Raw genomic sequence first — 19,597 nt, forward strand, 5'->3', positions numbered from 1 at the left:
CACCCTCACCTCCAACCCCTAGGCATCATAGGGGTTAATTACAGGAAATGAGGGTGGGTAATAAGGGGCTGTCAAGAGGGCAGGCTGATGCCCTATTACAGCCATCTCCAGAGAAATCCAGCTGAGCCCCCCACCCAGGGGCTGAACCCCAGTCCCCACACAATGGGTGGAGATTGAGAAGGGCAGAGCTGCTAGTGCATTAGGGACATAAAGTAGTCATCCAAGGTTCTCAGAGATTGATATTCCTGGGTATATGGATGTGTATGTTCATAGCTTTGAATCCTTGACTCTCCCCATAGTATGGCATTAATGGTTTAGGAATTCAATTAGTATACTGTTAATATGTTCAGAGCAAATACTGTTCAACACGTGTCAGGTTCTGTGCCAAGATCGTTCAATGCATTCACTTTCCTTCAGACAAAGTAAATGGAGCTTGATTGTCATTCACCAATGGCCTTAGAACTGGTAGAACTAGAACTTGAGCTCAGCCCTATCAGGCTCCACACCCATACTTTTAATCACTGTAGTGTGTAACATCTATTTGAGGTGTACTGACATGACCCTCATCTTGAGACCTAGGTGTTTGTGTAAGTGCCCTAGTTGTGTGTTCAAATGTACACATCTGTGGATGGCATTTCTGCTATGTGTGCCATGTACGGCCTCCCTCAAGTAAGGAAGGTGTACAAAAGTAGTAGTGGGTCTAAAGAGCAGGTGAGGATATGGATGGAATTCAGATTGAAGGAAGAAGAGCTGGGCTTCTGGTGGAATTCCTCTCTGCCCCAGTCTATCTCTTCAACTATGAGGATTGAAAGGGGATGACTTAGCTAAAGGCACTATGACACCTCCCCTCAGAGAGAAGATCCAGAACCACAGAGGACAGCCAGTAGCATCTGCTGTGGTGGGGAAAGGAGAGGAGAGAGAAACTCTCAGGAAAATGGTGCAAGGACTCCCATCACAGGCTGAGTGGAGGAGGAATGAGCTGGGCTACAGGAGGGGGAGGAGGGAACAAGAACAGTGATGGGCAGAGCAGAGACATCTGAGGAGGGGGTGGGGGAGCAGAAAGGAAGAGAGACATATGGGAATCTCCTTCCCCCACATTTGCCCATATTTTATGTCCCTTAGAAGCCAAGACAGAAACTAGTATAAGGTATTTGCTCCTAATTCAGTGACCACTCCAGGTTGGTGCCTCTGTCTGCGCTGAGCCCCCCCTCACCCTCCTCCTAGGCTGCTGAGCTAGAGAACTGAGTTACCATGGCAACTGTGAGGCCTCTCAGATAGCCATAGGCAGACCAGGCTGGGCCACTGTTCCAGGATGTCCACGTGGTGGTGGTGGGAGGGGAAAAGCACCATCTGGGCCAATCCCTACCACTCCACGCCATTTTTATTGGCACTCCAGAACTGACATAGCAACTCAGCACTGGGTAGGAACTTCCCACTTCATAACTCTTTCATACACATACACATACGCAAACACAAACACAGGGAGAGGGGGTAAAAGCAAACAAATGGTAAAATAGTAGCCTAGAGCCAGGATAAAGAATGAATACTTCTTTAATTGCAAGAGCATTAAGTCAGTAGCATTACAGTTCTACTGAACTTCAAGCTTAATTCACAAAGCTTAATTTTCTCAGCTTCTTCACATCCTGGGAAAAGTCTCACCTCAGTCCTTGGTCTGGCAGCAGATACAGCCTGGAGCAAGCATCACCGGAGCAATGTGTATGTGCTCAGAGCTCTGACACTTCCTCACCTGAGCCACTTACCCCAATGCCTAGACCCTCTCTGGAAGCCGGAGCAGGATAGAAGGTCCTTTTGGTGCAATTCTTTTGGGGAGTTCTTAGAGAGGCCATTGGGACTTCCGCAGAAGACTCAGATGATGTCAGAACTGGGAAAGTGTCAGAAGTCATCCAGTCCAAATGAGGGAGGATTAGGTGAGGCAACTGAGGCCCATGAACCAAGGATCTACTCCAAGCGGCAGGGCTGGAACTAGCACCCATTCTCCAGACTCCTGCCAAGGGCTCTCTCCCAGTCACACCAGCACCCCCAGAGCTTATGTCTCAGACTTTGCTGAGGCTTTAGGCCCTGATAGCTGCTAGGCTAGTCTGTCTTAACTACCTGGAATAGAAATCTTGGAAAGTCAGCACAACAGCCCTAAAATCGGAAAGTCACAAGCTCGGAACACAAACACAGCCTCGTTGCTAATTACCACCTTAAATAAAGCACTATAGGTTGAAAACCTTGAATTGGCTCAGAGGAAGAAGTGGGCGTGGTCCCCGGACCCCGGGCCGCTCGATGTTAGCCGGTCACAGCGAGCCTTGTAAAGGTCGCGCTCCCGAGCCAGGCGGGCCACCTCGGCCCGCAGCGCGTCCAGCTGTGCAAGCAGCCGGGCGCGCTCGGCCTCCAGCCCGCGCCGCTGCTGCAGCCGCTTGGAGCGACAGGCCTGCGCGTAGCCTCGGTTCTTCAACGTGCGGCGTCTCTGCTTCAGCCGCAGCGCCTCGTCGCGCCCACAGCCTCTCAGCTGTCGGTTGAGTTCCCGCACAGACATCGACACCAACGCTGCGTCCGAAAACCGCTCGACCAGCTGCAAGGGGGCGAGTGCAGAGACCCCATCAGGTCTACACGCAGGTTGGGACTCCAGCTGGCACCACCCCGGGGAGAGGCCCGCACCAGCTCACGCCTCTTCCGAAGGCTTGAACTTTATAGTCTTAACTCACAGTCCAGAGCCTGCCCAGGTCTCAACACCACGAAGGAGTCGAGGGGAGAGACCCCACTGGCCGGTGGCACAGGCCCGTTGTCCCCTTAGGCCCGCCCCTCGTGCAGGCCCCGCCTCCCGCGGTGAGCGGAGCCCCCACGCCCTTGGCACTTGAACCCGCAGAGCCGAGCCATCGCTAAGGCCTTGGAGGCTCTCGGTGGACAGTAGGCCCCACAGACAACCCTCTTCTGTCCTGAATGCCACAACCGTGTGACCCTTAAAGGATTTGGATTACATCCTAATGCCCTCAACACCCCCATCTGTGTCTGTAATTAATAGGATGAATCAAAATCCCTCCTGAGAAGGTTGCTGGCTGAGGAAGTAGCCAATCTTGAAAAGGCCAACTTCCTTTCAGTTCCCACAATCTTAACCCTACTCTGTGCTACACAAAAGTTTTCTCTGGTTTTTACCCACTATGTGCTTATTTATCTCCCTGTAACTGTCAACTCCCTAACTATTAATTAAATCTCAATCCCTCCCCTTTTCTTCTAATTGCATCTACTCCCAGCTCCTAATTCAGCCCTCTAAAGGGTAGAGCAGAATGTACACATTTTCTTTATTTCTTTCAAGGACTTTTCCCCCCTTTCTTCTCCTTCCTTCCCTAACTCTTTCCTTAATCTATACCCTCTCCTTTCTCTTAGTCTTCCTCCTCCCTCAGCCTGCCTCCCCCCTCAGACTACCCTCTCACCTGGTCATGCTGGGCTCCTGAGTCCTCTGGGCTCTCTGGGTAGTAGCCTTGGAGCCCCTCAGCAGAGACTGAGCCCTGGCCCTGCAGCAGCTCCACAGCCTCCTCAGGACTCAGCCCCAGGGTCTCCCCAGCCCCCAGCTGCTGCTGCAGGGTAGCCAGCCAGTACAGCTCTTCAAGACCCGGCCTGGAGCCCTCAGCTGTCCCCACCACACCAGATTCACTGAAGGTGGGTGAAGGAGGCACTGAGCTGTAGGGTGTGGAGCCCAGTGAGGCCAGGGGGGCACCAGATCTCCCCTCAGGGGGCTCCCGCTTTACTTCGAACTTCATCAAATCAAAGTCATTGACATATTCCATGGCCAGAGGGCTGGGAGGCAATGCCATTCTGAAGCTGGATTGGAAGTGGTGGACCTGCACAAAAGAGGAGAGGTCTGGAGCATCTGAAAGCTGTCTTTCTGCTTCCTTCACCCAAAACCTGCTCCCTCTCACCCCAAAGTCTAAGTGTCCTAGAGCCAGAGCTTTGGAAACTAAAGTGTGATTGTAGCCCTATTCCCTGTACAGTCACCACCCAGTTCCAGAATTGGAGGGTAGGGTCTGCAACATTTGGGAGAAAAGGGCTCCTGAGAGGAGCAAAGTAGTCCAAAATCCTGATGGAAGGGGGCAGCATGGTCCCTGGCCCCACAGGTACCTCTGAGTAATGTCTACAAAAAACAAGAGCAATATGGCATGCTTCCAACCCTAGTGCTGGAATATGCTGAGAGACTATGCTATCCCAAGAGGCATCATTCCATTTACAAGCAATTTTTTAAATTGCTTAATTAACTGTGACAGAGTATGCGTGTATCTTAGAACATTGGGAAAGGACATTTGTTTTAAAATTTTTTAAGATATCAAAGGTAGTGTTCTATTATTGTTCACGTCTATCTCAAAACACCCAGGCCACTGCCTTACACAAAGAAGACCCTCAGTGTCCATCTGTTCTATGAATTAATGCAGAACAGTGGATCCTTTTAATAGAAGCAAGAGATTTTCCTATGAAAAATTCCATTCTAGAAAGACCAGCACTGAGTAGTAATCATCTGTCCCCAAGGCCAGCCTCTCCAAGGGAAATGTACCAAGATTGATTTTCCTTCTATTCAGAACCTTAACTGTTCTGATAGCCTGGAAGATCACCTTCCTCTTTCTGACTCTAGTTTTCTCTTAGTACAATTAGACTTTCTCAAAGTGTGTTCTGTGGAACACTCATTCTGAGCAATGCTCAAAAAGAGATCTGTGCTCAGAAATGTTCATAAACAGTACTCTTGGTGCCTACCTCCAGGGAGCTCCAGTGGCTTAGTGGTAGGGAGTTGTGTTGCCAACACAAAGGCACTTGGCTTGAGTCCATCAATCACAGAAATATGGGCTATCTCCTCCCATGAGATTTACTGGCTTCTGAAAGCCCACTGGAGGTTCAGCTATGAGTCATTTCTGACTTGATGGTACATAACAACAACACCTTATGTTCTTGTAGATTCACAAAGCATAGGCATCATATTCATTTAAGTCCTTCAGTTCATCTTTAACACAGACTGTCCCAAATTCTTGTCACCAAGAATGAGAGATTCTTTCTCTTACCAACCATGGAACAAACCTTATTCAGAACAAGCCTTAGGAACTGCCCCCCTCAGTAGATGACCTCAGAAAGCCTTCCTAGCCTGGAAATCCCATGCTCTGGCCCAGCTCCCGGTTCCAGCAGCTTCATTCTCATTCTCAGAAGGGGTAAAGCAGGGAGTGGTCATCCTCAGAGCTTAGAGTTGGACTCCCCTTTGATGTCCCAGGCCTAAGTAGCAGTCTTTCCTACTCACAGCACAGACTTCCAGGCTCTGCCCAGATCAGTAGGAAGAACCAGAAAACTCATCACTTTCTGATCCAGAAAAAGATTGTTAGTCCTACCTCTGGGAGGGTAAAGATGATAGGGGCAAAGATGTATAAGAAACTTAGTTGGGAAGGAGCTAGCAAGACACTAAGAGAGAATGACTAAAATGTATTAGGAAGAAATGGATATAAAGGGAGAGGGAAGAGGGAGAGTTCTTTATCTTTCTGATGTGATGATAAACCAGTCAGGGTGAGAGTAAGGCAGAATACAGAAATGTGAAGATTCAAAAGCTGAGAGGAGACAGCAGGTGTCAAAGAATGGTTTGTAGGTGAGAGATCTGGTGCCCAGGCAGGCAAAGGGACATACTCACTTGAAAGTTGGCAGAGATGATGTGGTTAGTGTCAGAACCAGACAGGCACAGCTTCTTCCAAGACTGGGGGCCCCATTGAGCAGGGCCTGGTGCCTGTGTGCTCAGAAGGGTCTGTGGGCACAGAGCCCAAAGGGAATTCTTAAAGGGCCAGTGCTCTGAGGTCACCTGTGGTCCTCAGACCTCCAGCCAATGAGGTAAGGGGTAAATTTGCATATTCCATTGGCCTTGGATGGGGGTGGGAGATTGAATGGGAAGAGACTAGAAAACTAGAAGACAAGAATTCCTCGTTCTGTAGGAAAGAGAGGGGAGTATTCTGCTCAACAAATCTCCTCAGCGATGTCTGACTAACATGTGCCTAGTCCCCTGTACACAGAGCCTCATTGGCTCTTTCCCACTGCCTTTCCATGTGAACACAGGCCCCTCCGCTATTCAATGCCTAGGAATGGGAAAGAAGGGCAGACAAGCTTCTAGCATGCCCATATTCCATGGCAGTGCCTTTAAGGAGTATAAGTCTTTCCCAATCCATTCTCACCTGGCCTGAGGGGTCTCTTATACACCCTACGCTCACCCTGATGGAACTTATGCCCATCTCAGCTATCAAGTCAGAACAATAAACAAGCCTCCCCACGTAGATCTTCAGGACTTGACTAATCAATCCTCAGCCTCTCCCACCATTGCTGATCCAGCCCCAGTACAGGCAATGGCGCTTGGGAGGAGGGGCAGGAAAAGAGAATGGAGAACTTTGCCCCCTTCTGGGACACTGCAGAACACAATGTTTAATCACCACCAACCCAGCCAAGGCATTTTTGTAGCTGCCCTCATGTGCCCTCTGCTCCCTCTTGCCTTTTCCCTATGTCTGTCTCTGTCTCTCTCTCTCTTCCTCTCTCAGTCATCCTTGTTTCCAGATGGCTGAGGGGTGACCTACATATTCAGCCTAATCCTCTAACACCTCTTAGAGCTATCATCCCCAAGTGGGAGTTGGAACAGAGATACCAGGCATTAGCCAAGTTGTTTAAACCTGTCTGAAGCTGTTTAAATAGGGTCTATATTAGAATAGGACTCCAGGAATTAAAGTCTCTTACCTACCCTTTGAGGATCCAAACACTCCCATTGGGTTAGCTAGTCCTTATTCACAACCCATAGAAGAACTTAGGTGTCCATTAACCCTAAGAGTCATCAATCATACACATTAACTTAGTCTCAGCCTAGCCTTAGGTATTGAATAAAGACCTGTTAGCTCTAGAAAACCCAAGACAGGGATTTTCAAAGTGTGGTCCCTGAATCAGCAGCATCAGCATCACTTAGGAACTTGCTAGGAATGCAAATGCTTTATTTTTAAATCTGACTTTATAACTTTAATTTTCATGTCATTCATATGCCTTTGTTAAAAGTGATAAATGACAAATGTTCAATGATAAGAGTAGAAAATAAAGTTTAATACTGGTAGTACCTCGTTGTCTCAAGTATTATGTAGATAAATAGGAATGACATTATATCAAAAGCGAACTATATATTTGTCCAAATTGAACTGACCATTTCTCCAACATGTATGGCAAGTTGAATGCTGACCCTTCACAATTGTTACATTATCTTACATTATCAGTTTAATGTTTTTAATATACTGAAGGAGGTATATCCAATTAATTGTGTATTCATTGATCTGTAAGTAATTTTCCTTCCATACTTGGTGTTCACTCACTAAATATGTATATTTCAAATTAGTCTATGTTATCCAGTATCCCTTTATTCAGAAGCCTTATCTTCTGCCAAATATTTTGAAACATGAATTTTGAGTTATAAATGAGCATAGTAATAATCTTGATAATATGAAAAAAATTCAAATATTTATCTTTTAAAGTGTTAATCTTAGAAAGAACAAAACAACATTATCATCAGATCAATTTCCTGAACATCCCTTTAAGATAAATAATACAGCATGTCATACCTCCACATTTGCACACAGTTCCAATCCTCTTTTTACCTAGGCTATGGCCAATTAATTTTATTTTATCTGGATTCACAATCAGCATCATGGTAGCAACAGTCATGAAATCAAAAGATTTGTTGCACTCAGCAAATCTGCTGTCAAGGACCTCTTTAAAGCACTAAAGAGTAAAGATGTCAGTTTAAACACTAAGGTGTGCCTGACCCAAGCCATGATATTTTTAATTGCTTTCTGTGCATGTGACATTTGGACAATGAATAAAGAATAGCAAAAAAAGAATTGATGCCTTTGAATTATAGTTTTGTTGAACCATATTAACTATACTATGAAATGGCAAAAGAACAAACAAATCTATCTTGAAGGAAGTGCAGCCAGAGCGCTCCTTAGAGGCAAAGACAGTGAAACTTTGTCTCACATACTTTGGGCATGTTATCAGATGGCACCAGTCCTTGGATAAAGCATTATAATGGAGAAAGTAGAAGGTCAGCAAAAAAGAAGACGACCCTCACCAAGATGGATTGTCACAATGATTGTAACAATGATCTTCAACACAGCAGAGATTCTGAGGATGGCGTAGGAGACAGTAAAGTTTTGATCTGTTGTTTGTAGGGTCACTTTGAGTCATAGATGACGTGACCACACCTAATAACAACAGCATGGTCAATAGAATCTGAAAATATATCTCTCAAATCTTTGATCTGATAAGTAAAAATCAGTTCTTCTCCAGCACTCGTGGTTTTTGTGGAATACAATACAACTTGAGGAAAACAAGGATTGTGGTTATCAATGAAAGGAAAGCATTGAACTTGAAGATTTGGGTTACAATTATGATTCCCAAAATGAGATATATTTCCATATCAAGCTTCATCTACTATGAACTTATCAAAGTCATACTCTAGATCTAGGAGATATGTGACTCATTTGTTGTCATATAACTAACCTGTCTTCCAGCTTCTTTACTTGTGACTACTCCTTGAATGGATTCACTGCCATTCAAACTGGTGGTTGTCAGACAGGATAGCTCAGCCAGGGCCAATACCCTACCCCTCCTGTGATCCCTGTGGAACTCAGGAGCAGGCGCTAGAGATCTGGAACCCATAACACATCTTGATGTCCTGGAAATACAAATTCTTTGATCTTTCCTGCTATTGTTAGGTGTCTCCATTGAGTTGGCTTCAGTTCATAGCAACTCTGTGTACAATAGATTTAAATCTTGTCTGACCCTACACCATCCTCACAATTTCTGCTGTACTCAAGTTCATTGTCAGTCACTGTGTCTTCCTCTCGTGCCTTGACCCTCTACATTCCAAGCATCATGTCTTTCTCCAGGGACTGGCCACTCAAGTATGTGAATGAAGTTTCACTATCCTTGCTGTTAAGGAGTACTCTGATTGCAGTTGTTCTCACACAGATACGTTTGTTGATAGTCCACAGTATATTCAGTATTCTTTGTCAAGACCATATTCAAGGGCATCAACTATTCTTTGATCTTCCTTTTTCAATGTACAACTTCCATAGGCATATGAAGCAACTGAAAATGTCATGGCTTGAGTCAGATGCTCCTTAGTTTTTAAACTAACACCTTTGGTTTTTAGCCCTTTAAAAGAGGTCCTTAGTGGCAAATTTTACAAATGAAAATACGTCATTTGATTTTTGGGGGAGGAGTGTTTTTATATTTTTTAAATTTTATATTGATTTGCATACATTGTATTTCATTTTTGTACATTGTGTTTCACACTTTCCTTCATTCACGTTGTGTTTTATAAAATTAATCACCATTGATCTATGCCTACTGTCACCCCGTCTTTTCAGGTCACCACTGAGTCTTTTTTATTTCTTCATCTCCTCCCTCTGCCCTCATTTTATTTCCTGACTGCTACTTCCATGGGTATTGATTGTGGACTCAAGGAAAATTAAACCCTTAACAACTTCAATCTTTTCTCTAGTTACTGTGATATTGTTTTATTTGGTCCAGTTGTGAAGATTTTTGTTTTATTTGTGTACTCTATGTTGAAGGCTGTAGTCTTTGATTAAGCATTCTTTTTCTGCAAGCAGGTTGTGTCATCTGCATATCACAGATTGTTAATGAGTCTTCCTCCAATTCTAAGGTCACATACGACTCATCAACTCTATGAACAATGAATGGCCCTATCTTGGGACATCCTCACCATCTCTGATATACTTGAGCCCATTGTTACAGTTACAGTATCAATCCGTCTTGTTAAGGATCTTCCTCTCTTATGCTGGCCTTCCACCTTTCCAAGCATGATGTCCTTTTCCAAGGACTGGCCCCTCCTAAGAACAGATTCAAAATACGTGAGACAAAGCTTCATCATTCTTACCTACAAAGAGCACTCTGGTTGCACTCTCTTCAAGATTATTTGTTCTTTTGCTAGTCCATGGATTATTCAGTACTTTTCTCCAGCATCACTACTCAAGGACATCTATTCTTCTGTCATCCTTAGTCACTGTCAACTTTCAGATGCATAGAAAGTAATTGAAAAGACCATGGCTTAGATCAAGTGAACCTTCATCTTTAAACTGAGATCATTGCTTTTCAGCACTGTGGAGAGGTCCTTGATACCAGATTTTCTCAATGCAACACATCTTTTGATTTCTTGGCTACTAATACCAAGGATATTCATTGTGGATCCAAGCCAGATTAAATCATTAGCAACTTCAATCTTTTCTCCACTTATCATGATGTTGTCTATTGGTCCAGTGATGAGGACTTTGTTTCTTTGATGTTGAGATGTAATCATATTGAAAGTTGTAGTCCTTGATCTTCTGCAGCGAGTACTTCAAGTCTTCAACTTTCTGTAAGCAAAGTTGTATCATCTACATAATAATGTAGGTTGATAATGAATCTTCCTCCAATACTGATGCCAGATTCTTCATAGAGTCCAGCTTCTGGAATAATTTGCTCAGCTTACAGATTAGATAGGTATGGAGAAAAGGACACAACCCTGACACATGCCTTTCCTGATTTTAAACCATACAGTGTTCCCTTGGACAACAGCCTCTTGATCTAGGTATAGGTTTCACAAGAGCACAAGTAAGTGTACCGAGATTCTTATTCTTCTCAATATTAGCCATAATTTGTTGTGATCCACACAATCAAGTGCACTTTCATAGTTGATAAAACACAAGTAAACTTTTTTTTTTAATTCTCTGTTTTCAGCCTAGAGCAATCTGACATCAGCAATGATATCTCTGGTGTCATGACCTCTTTTAAATACAACTTGAATTTTTTAGCAGTTTTCTGTCAAGAACTAAATAATCTTCAACAGGATTTTGCTTGTATGTGATATTAATGATATTGTTTCCATTAATGATAAAACTTCTACATTCTGTTTGATCATCATTTTTTTGTTAGGAAAGGGAACAAAAATAATAGGTCTCTGTCCATCAGTTGACCAGGTAACTGTCTTCCACATTTCTTGGCACAGCCTGGTGAGCATGTCCTGAGCTCCATCTGTTTATAGGAAAATGTCAGTTGGTATTCCACAATTCCTGGGACCTTATATTTTGCCAATGCTTTCAGTGCAGCTTAAGCTGCTTCCTGAAATGGTTTCATGTCAGACAATTCTCTTTGGTACAGTGACAGGTTGAATAAGTATAGTGAAAGAATATGACCCTGACACATCTTTTTTTATTTTAAACCACACACTAACTCCTTGTTCTATTTGAACAACTACTTATTGGTTCTGCATGAGCAGAATTAAGTGTTCTGAAATTCCTGTTCTTCAAAGTGTTATCCATAGTTTATTATGATCTACATAGTCTACCATGCCTTTGCATGGTCAATAAAACATACCAGAGCACATTTTTCTGGTATTCTCTGCCTTCAGCCAAGATCTAGCTGACTTTAACTATGATAACTCTCATTCCACAGACTCTTCTGAATCCAGATTTAATTTATGACTATTTTCACTTCACCAAAGAACACATTCAGATGACTAACAAGAAATGTTCAAAATCCCTAGCTCTAAGAGAGAGGCAAATTAAAACAACTATGAGATATCATCTCACCCCAGTCAGAATAGCAAAATTTAACAGAACAGCAAGCAACAAATGCTGGCAAGGTTGTGGAGAAACTGGAACCCAATTCATTGTTGGTGGGAGCGTAAAATGATGCAACCATTGTGGAAGACAGTATGGTGCTTTCTCAAAAAGTTACAAATAGAGATACCATTTGACCCAGAAATTCCACTACTGGGAGTATACCCCAAAGAGACCATAACTGCAACCCAAGCAAATATATGCACATCCATGTTTATTGTGGCTTTGTTTGCAATAGCAAAGAGTTGGAAACAACCTAAGTGTCCATCAACAAACGAATGGATAGAGAAGCTGTGGTATATTCACACAATGGAATACTATGCTGTATTGAAAAACAAGGAACTCATGCAATATTATTCAAAATGGGTGACCCTGGAGGACATTATGCTGAGTGAAGTATCTCAGTCACAAAATGACAAATACTGCATTGTGCCACTGTTGTAAAACTGGACAGACCTTGGGGTTGGAGAGAGACTGAGAAAGATGGGGTCAATAATGTATATTGCATTGAAACATAAGAGGGAGAAAACTGTTTAAAAGGGATATGTGATTAGGTATTTTTGTCATGACTGGAGTCTAGAGCAAAGGCCACATGGTGGAGTGGACCTGGGGGAGGGTTTGTAAAAGAATGAAAGAATTTTTCTTTTACTTTTCCAAGAGGGTAGTATACTGGGGGGGGGGGGCTGGGAGGGGAGAAAAGTGCAACAATGAATAAATGGAAATCCAACGTCTCCATAAACTTTTACTGAAATTAATAATAAATTTTTTAAAAAACACGAAAATTTATGACTATTTTCTGCCATGTACTTCTTCAACCTTTTTAATTATCTTCAACAAGATTAAACTTGTATGATATTAATGATATTGTTAGATTTTTTTTTTATTTTTTTAGTGGGCACAAACATGAATATCTTCCAGTTGATCAGCCTGTCTTCCAAATTTCTTGGCATAAACTAGGAGTATGTCCAGGGCTGTGTTTTTTTGTTGAAACACCTCCATTGGTATTTTGTCTATACCTGTAGCCTTATTTTTTTTTTTCCAATGCCTTCAGCACAGTCTGAATTCCTCTGGTATCACTGATTCGTATGCTACCTTTTGAAGTTACGACTCATCAACCTGTTATTTTTGGTACAAGGACTCTGTGTATTCCTTCTCTCTTTTTTTTTTTATATTCCCTGCATCATTCAATATCTTGCCCATTAAGATCTTTGGTATTGCAACTCACAGTCTGAATTTTTCTTCAGTTCTTTCAACTTTAGAAATGTGGAGTATGTTGTTCTATTTTTAATTTCTAACTCCAGGTCTTTGCACAGTTCATTATAATGAACTATGCTTTGTCTTCTGGAGTTGCTTTTTGAAATCTTTGTTCAGTTGCTTTTCATCATCTCTTCCTTTCACTTTTGCTTCTCGTGTATTTAGAATTAGGCAGCTGGACTCAGTTTAGGTGATCCCAATTTTGTTGGCAACACCCAAGCATCATAGTCAGTAGCAAGTCGAACATAGGTCTTCTCTCCATCAGGTCTAATCAAAGTGTTGACCTTAGCCACATCAATATTATAGAGCTTCTTTACAGCTTGTTTAATTTGGTGCTTATTAGCTTTGATATCCACAATGAACACAAGTGTGTTGTTATCTTCTATCTTCTTCATGGCTGACTCAGTGGTCAGGCGAAACTTGATGACGGCATCGTGGTCAAGCTTGTTTCTCCTAGGCATGCTCTTCCGGGGGTATTTGGGCTGCCATCAGAGTCTCAGCGCTGGAAGGTAGGTAACATGCGGATCTTCTTCTTTTTTTTTTTGTGGCTGTGGATGCCCTTCAGGACTGCCTTCTTGGCCTTTAATGCCTTTGCTTTGACTTCAGTTTTAGGAGGGATAGGGGCTTCCTTCTTCTCTTTCAGTGCCATCTTCGTAAAAAGGTCTTCTTTTCATTGGAGAGTAAGTTTCATTATCTATTCTGCATCCATTTTGGGGGTTTCCATTCCCACTATTTAAATAGTCTTTTGTTTTCTTCATGTTTGATTTCCTTCATATTATACCACACTTTGATCTTCAGTCATTAATGTTCAATAAGTATATCATATCTATTCTTGCAATGGTCTCTAGATTCAGGTGGAATTTAATCAAGGTCATATTTTGGCTTTTGCGAATTTGTTTTCATTTTACCCAGCTTCACCTTGAACTTGCTTTTGAGCACTTAATGGTCTGTTTCATAGTTGGTTCCTGGCCTTGTTCTGACTGATGATATTGAGCTTCTCCACATTCTCTTTCCATAGATGATTTGATAGGCAATTTGATTCAGATGATGTTCATATGTAGTTGTCATTTATGGCTTTTTAAGTATTTGCAATGAGTAATTTATTGATTGTAGAAAATTCTGTGATTTGTCATCAGCCTCATTTCAATCACTAAGGCAGTCTTTTCTAGGTACCAATCCTTCTTTGTTTCCAACTTTTACATTCCAATCATCAGTTGTTATTAGTGCAATTTCAACTGCAGAACTTGGTAAAAATCCTCTCTCCCTCTTTGGCTTTTGTGGAAAATTTTAATAATGGTCATATTAACGGGGGTGAGACCAGCCTGCTCCTTGGAGGCAAGGATTCTGAAGATTCGTTTGATATACTTTGGACACGTTGCAAGGAAAGAGATCATGATTGGAAGGGTGGAAAGACAACACAAGAGAGGAAGATCCTTGATGAGATGGATTGACTCAGGGACTGGGATAATGAGAGTAGGTGTGTCAGAGACAATGAGATTGGCACAAGATAGAGCAGGATTTAGGGCTGTTGTACATAGGTTTGCTATGAGTCACAGGAGACTCAACAGCACATAACAACAACAACAGCAACACTTGTGTGCATATGAATATTATCGCTGCCAGCACTGTACTTCAAGATAGATATTGAAGTATTCTTTTTTATTATGAATGCAACACCATTCTCGTCATTCCCAGCATAGGTCACATGATTATCTGATTCAAAATGGCCAATACCAGTCCATTCTAGCTCATCAATGCCCAGAATATTGACCATTATGCATTTCATTTCATTTTCTACAAGTTCCAATTCCCTAGATTCATAGGGTAGGCAAAGAATGCCTGTACTAAGCCCAACATTCCTTTGTATGTGTTTGGCACAAGCTTTACCATATACAAGACTTATACCAGATGACATCATTCTCTTCTCACAACTGGATTTCTATTTTGTGGATCAGAGACTACCAGTGCTATTCAAGTAGAAACCCTTCTCTCTCTGAATGTGTGCATCTAATGCCTTTCCTCAGAAGAACCAGTAAGACCAAGGCAGAGCGTTTTTGTAATGTAACTGAAGAATGCAGAGACAGGGAAGGCCACACACTTGCCATAGAATATAGCTCTACTTGGCATGCACGAGGCCCTGGGTTCGATCCCCAGTACCTCCACCAAAAAAAACCCAAAAAACAAAAAACAAAGAAAAACTAAGGTGGACACTTAGGGCAGAGATGCCCAAATTCTCCTGGTTGGAGAAGGAAGAGGAAAGACCTCTCTTTTTTTTTTTTTTTGTCTGGCCAGACACTTGCCCCCACCTTGCAGCTGTCAGGTCTCCACTGATCCTCTTGTTTACTAGTGGGCTCAAAGGAGAGGTGGGAGAGCTAAGCTGCTAACAAGCTAAAGGAGTCAGACTAAACAAGCTCAGGCGAGTTGAGCCCTTTAGGGCTCAGACCAGGTGCCACAAACCAGAGAAAGGAGTGTGGGGAGTGAAGGCAGGACCAGGACTGAGCCAGAGGGAAGGACCAAGGTCAAAGAAAGGAGAGGCTGCTGCAGCCAGCAGATACCAGGGAGGAGGAGCCCAGCCCCCAGTGGGAACTTGGAAGCTGGGAAATAGATACTGGAACTGACTCTCTCAAGGACATCTGGGAACAGAGAAAGAAGGATGAAACCGATGAGCCTACGGTGGACTCTAGAAATGTAACAACAGTGGGAGAGAGGCAAGGAAACCAGCTAAGGAAAAAGTTGGCAGACCAAATCAGGCGCTTCATAGAAATTTGGATCTAAGAAGACAGAGGAGCAGAAGCACACACATGGAAAAGATGAGTAAAGAATCATCGGAAACTAGAAAAAGAAAAGGAATCAAGGAGAGAATAAGGGAGATCAGGAAAAGTGACTAGGGATAAAAAGACTGTTGTTGTTAGATGCCATCTGATTCATATTGACCCTATGAACAATGGTTCTGAACCCTGCCCATTCAGTGCCATCCTCATCATCTTTGCTACACTTGAGCCTATTATTACAGTCATTCTGTCAATCCATCTCATTGAGGGTCTTCCCTTCCTTCACTAACTGTCCACTTTTCCAAGCAGATTCCAAAGACTGATCCCTCCTAAGGGCATACATAAAATTTGTGAGATGACGCTTCACCATCTTTCTTTCAAAGGAGCATCCTGGCTATACCATCTCCAAGATATATTTGTTTATTCTCTTGGCAATTCATGGGATATTTAGTGCTTTCCTCCAGCACCACAACTCAAAGGCATTGGTTCTTCTGTCATCCTTAGTCACTGTCCAACTTTCAGATTTATAGAAAGTAATCAAAAAGATCATGGTTTGGATCAGGTGCACCTTAGTCTTTGAACTGATATCCTCACTTTTCAGCACTTTAGAGAGGTTCCTGACTACAGACATTTTCAATGCAACACATGTTTTCATTTTCTGACTGCTGGCAATTGGCCATTTCTGACAAGTGCAATTTGTGACAACTGACTGTTGATTGTGGATTCAAGTACAATTAAATTATTTACAATTTCTATCTTTTCTCCAACTCTCATGATTGCCTATTATCTCAGGGTGAGGATTTTTATTTTAATGTTAAGATTTCATTCATATTGAAGGATGTACTCTTTGATCTTCTGAAGCAAGAGTTTCAAGTCCTCCTCATGTTCCGCAAGCAAGGTGTGTCTTCTGCATGAATGCAGGTTGTCCATGAATCTTCCTCAAATTCTGATACTATATTCTTATTCATATAGTCTAGCTTCATGAATGATTTGCTTAGTATATATACTATTGAATAGGTATGGAGAAAAGATACAGCACTGGCACACATCTTTCCTGATTTTAAATTATGCAGTGTTCCCTTGCTCTGTTTGGACAATAGCTTCTTGGGTCTATGTATAGCTTTCTCATGAGCATAATTAAGTGTTTTGGGATGAACATTCTTCTCAGTGTTAGCCATAACTTGTTATGATCCACAGTCAAATGCCTTTGCATAGTTGGTAAGACACACAAATTAACACTTTTCTGGTATTCTGTTCTTTCAGCCAAAATCCATCTAACATTATCAGTGTTATCCTGCTTGCTGTGGCCTCTTCTGAATGCAGCTTGAATTTCTAGCAATTTCACGTTGATGTACTATTCTAGACATTTTTAAATAACCTTAAGGAAGATTTTACTTGCATATATTAATGTTATTGTTTTATAATTTTCACTGTTAGGTCTCCTTTTTTGTTGTTTGGTTGCTGTTGTTGTTTTTAAATGGGAATATAGATACCCGCCCCCCCCCCAATCAATTGGCAAAGACTAATGAACATGTCCAGGGCAGCACCTGTTTTATGAAACAGGTTAATTGATATTCCCTCAATTCTGGTCCCTATTTCTTGTCAACGTCTTCAGTACAACTTGAACTTCTTCCTTTATTACCATTGGTTCTCGATCAGATGCACTTCCTAAAATGGTTCTGTGTCTATTACTTCTTTTCTGTACAGTAACTCTCTGTATTCTTTCTATCTTCTATTGATGCATCCTGCATCATTCAAGATTTTGCCCATAGGATCCTTTGGAGTTGCAACTTAAATTTATTTTTCAATTCTTTCAGCCTGACAAATGCCAAGCATGTTAGTCTCTTTTGCTTTTCTAATACCACCTCTTTGTACATTTCATTATAATATGGTGCTTTGTCTTCTCAAGCTGCCCTTTGAAATCTTCTGTTCATCTCTTTTTCTTTCACCATTTCTTCCCTTTGTTTTTGCCTTTCTCCAATCTAGTGAAATTTTACTGTCTCTGCTGACGTCTCTTTTAGTCTCTTCTTTCTCTCCAGTCTTCTTCTTTCTTCACAGTTGATATCTTTGACATGATCCAATCAGATGTATTAAATTTGTTCTCAAGATAGTTTGTTCAGTGTATTAAATTTGTTCTCAAGATGGTTTTTTAATTCAGGTGAGATTGACTCGGATCATATTTTGGTTCTATGGTCTTGTTTTTATTGTCTTCAACTTCAGCTTGCACATAAATAATTGATGATCTGTTCCACAGTCAACCCTTATCTTGTTTTGACTGCTAATATTGAGCTTTTTTTATTAACTCTTTCCATAGATGTGTCAATAGGATTCCTGTATAGTCCACCAGGTGAGATCTATATGTATAGTTGGTGTTGAATGCTTTTTTTAAAAAAAAATTTATTTTATTATTTTTGTGTGAGTGTACTGTCAAATCAGATCTGACTGGTACAAGAGGAGACTGTTCCTCCTTCCCCGGCAGAGAATCTGGTGGATTCGAACCATGTGCCTCTGGGATTGTAGTTGCAGCTCCTTACCACTAGGCCACCAGAGCTCCCCTTGAATGCTTTTTAAAATGGCTATTTTAAATGAATAAATCATTGATTGTACAAAATCAAACTCCAGCCTCATTTCTGTCACCTCATTCTTATTTTCTGACTACTAGTCCTTCTTATCTGTTTCCAACTTTTGTATTCCAGACACTAATTATTATTAATGCATTTTTGTTGCATGTTTGATCAAATTCAGACTGCAAAAGTTAGTAGAATTCCTCAATTTCTTCATCTTTGTTTTAGTTGTTGTGCATATATTTGACCAGTAATTGTACTAACAGATCTTCTCTGAGAAGCAAAGGTGTCATATGAATGGAAAGAGGAAAGTATAATTGGGGGGGGGGGAAAGCCCTAGAAAAAAAATTAAAATAAAATAAAAACACTAGAAAATAGGAACGGTGCATCAGGAAGCTGGGATTGTGCTGCCTGCACTGCTCCCACAGTTATTTGGGGGGGAAACCGCTGTTTGGTTTGACCATGCAGGACCCCTTAACTCAAGCAACAGGGAGGTCCTAGGCACCTTGACAGAGATATTTGAGAGCCACAGGAGCAATGAGCGTTGGAGGAGTGCAACAGCCTCAGTGGGGTGCAGCAAGCCTCAGTGGGGTGCAGTGAGCTTCGGTGGGGTGCAGCTTGCCTCAGCAGGAATCAGTGTGCCTTGGTGAGGAGCAGTGAGCCACAGCAGGACCCACCCACCAGAAGCAAGCAGGTCAGCAAGAATTTGAGTGAGGTACTTAGGGGGGATCATGGCTGATTCCTGGACCAATTGTGGGACCCATCACCTTAAGCGGGAGGGAGTGAGACAACTGGAGCTTGACTGGAGTGGCAGATCCAGTTCTCAAGGGGAAAACCAAGGCTTCCTTGTTTTCCATTCAGGTCCCACTGCACACTCCTCCCCAAGTTTGTGTGGGGATCTCCCCCTCCACCCCCCACCCTTACGTGTGCATCTGTCCTTTGTACATCCAGGCATGTGACTGCCCAACATTCTTCTGGAGCAGCGACATCAAATCAAGAACCAGCTATCGCCTCAGGTACGAAAAACTCTACCACAGCACTGTTCTGAAAGAAGCAGTTTAGTTACCTCACTTGGCACACAAGCCCAAAGCAAGATATCATCCCCCAAAAGTGACACAGTAGCAATGGATTTCCAGAAGCCAGAAAATCTCATGGAACTCTCTGACACGGAATTTAAAAGAACAATGATTGAATATTTTCAATGGGTAAGAAACAAACTTGAAGAATTGCAGAACACTGCGAGGAAAAATCAGGAGGAACTTAAAAACACAATCCAAAACAATGCAGATAAAACAAACAAGGCATTTGAGGCACTAGAAAAACAAGAAGCCACAATCCAAAA

General features: G+C 42.3%; 1 protein-coding gene across 1 annotated transcript; it reads right to left on the bottom strand.

Annotated features, from left to right (window-relative positions):
- Positions 1 to 2,242: 2,242 nt before the first annotated feature.
- NRL (neural retina leucine zipper) lies at positions 2,243 to 5,767 on the bottom strand. The gene is made up of 3 exons (XM_006883164.1): positions 5,660 to 5,767; positions 3,438 to 3,845; positions 2,243 to 2,578 (listed from the first exon to the last, which is right to left on the bottom strand). Exons 2-3 carry the CDS (start codon positions 3,816 to 3,818, stop codon positions 2,246 to 2,248), a joined length of 714 nt encoding a protein of 237 aa, XP_006883226.1. The 5' UTR covers positions 3,819 to 3,845; positions 5,660 to 5,767; the 3' UTR covers positions 2,243 to 2,245.
- Positions 5,768 to 19,597: the final 13,830 nt, after the last annotated feature.

This window comes from Elephantulus edwardii, unplaced genomic scaffold (assembly GCF_000299155.1).
Source record: "Elephantulus edwardii isolate Elephantulus edwardi_28Jun2011 unplaced genomic scaffold, EleEdw1.0 scaffold00026, whole genome shotgun sequence".
NCBI lineage: Eukaryota > Metazoa > Chordata > Mammalia > Macroscelidea > Macroscelididae > Elephantulus > Elephantulus edwardii.

Coding starts and splice junctions, on each gene's coding strand:
- NRL (XM_006883164.1), bottom strand. CDS start 3,818: ATGGCATTGCCTCCCAGCCCTCTGGCCATGGAATATGTCAATGACTTT. Junction 2,579..3,437: donor CAGGAGCCCAGCATGACCAG/GTGAGAGGGTAG, acceptor GCCCCCTTGCAG/CTGGTCGAGCGGTTTTCGGA.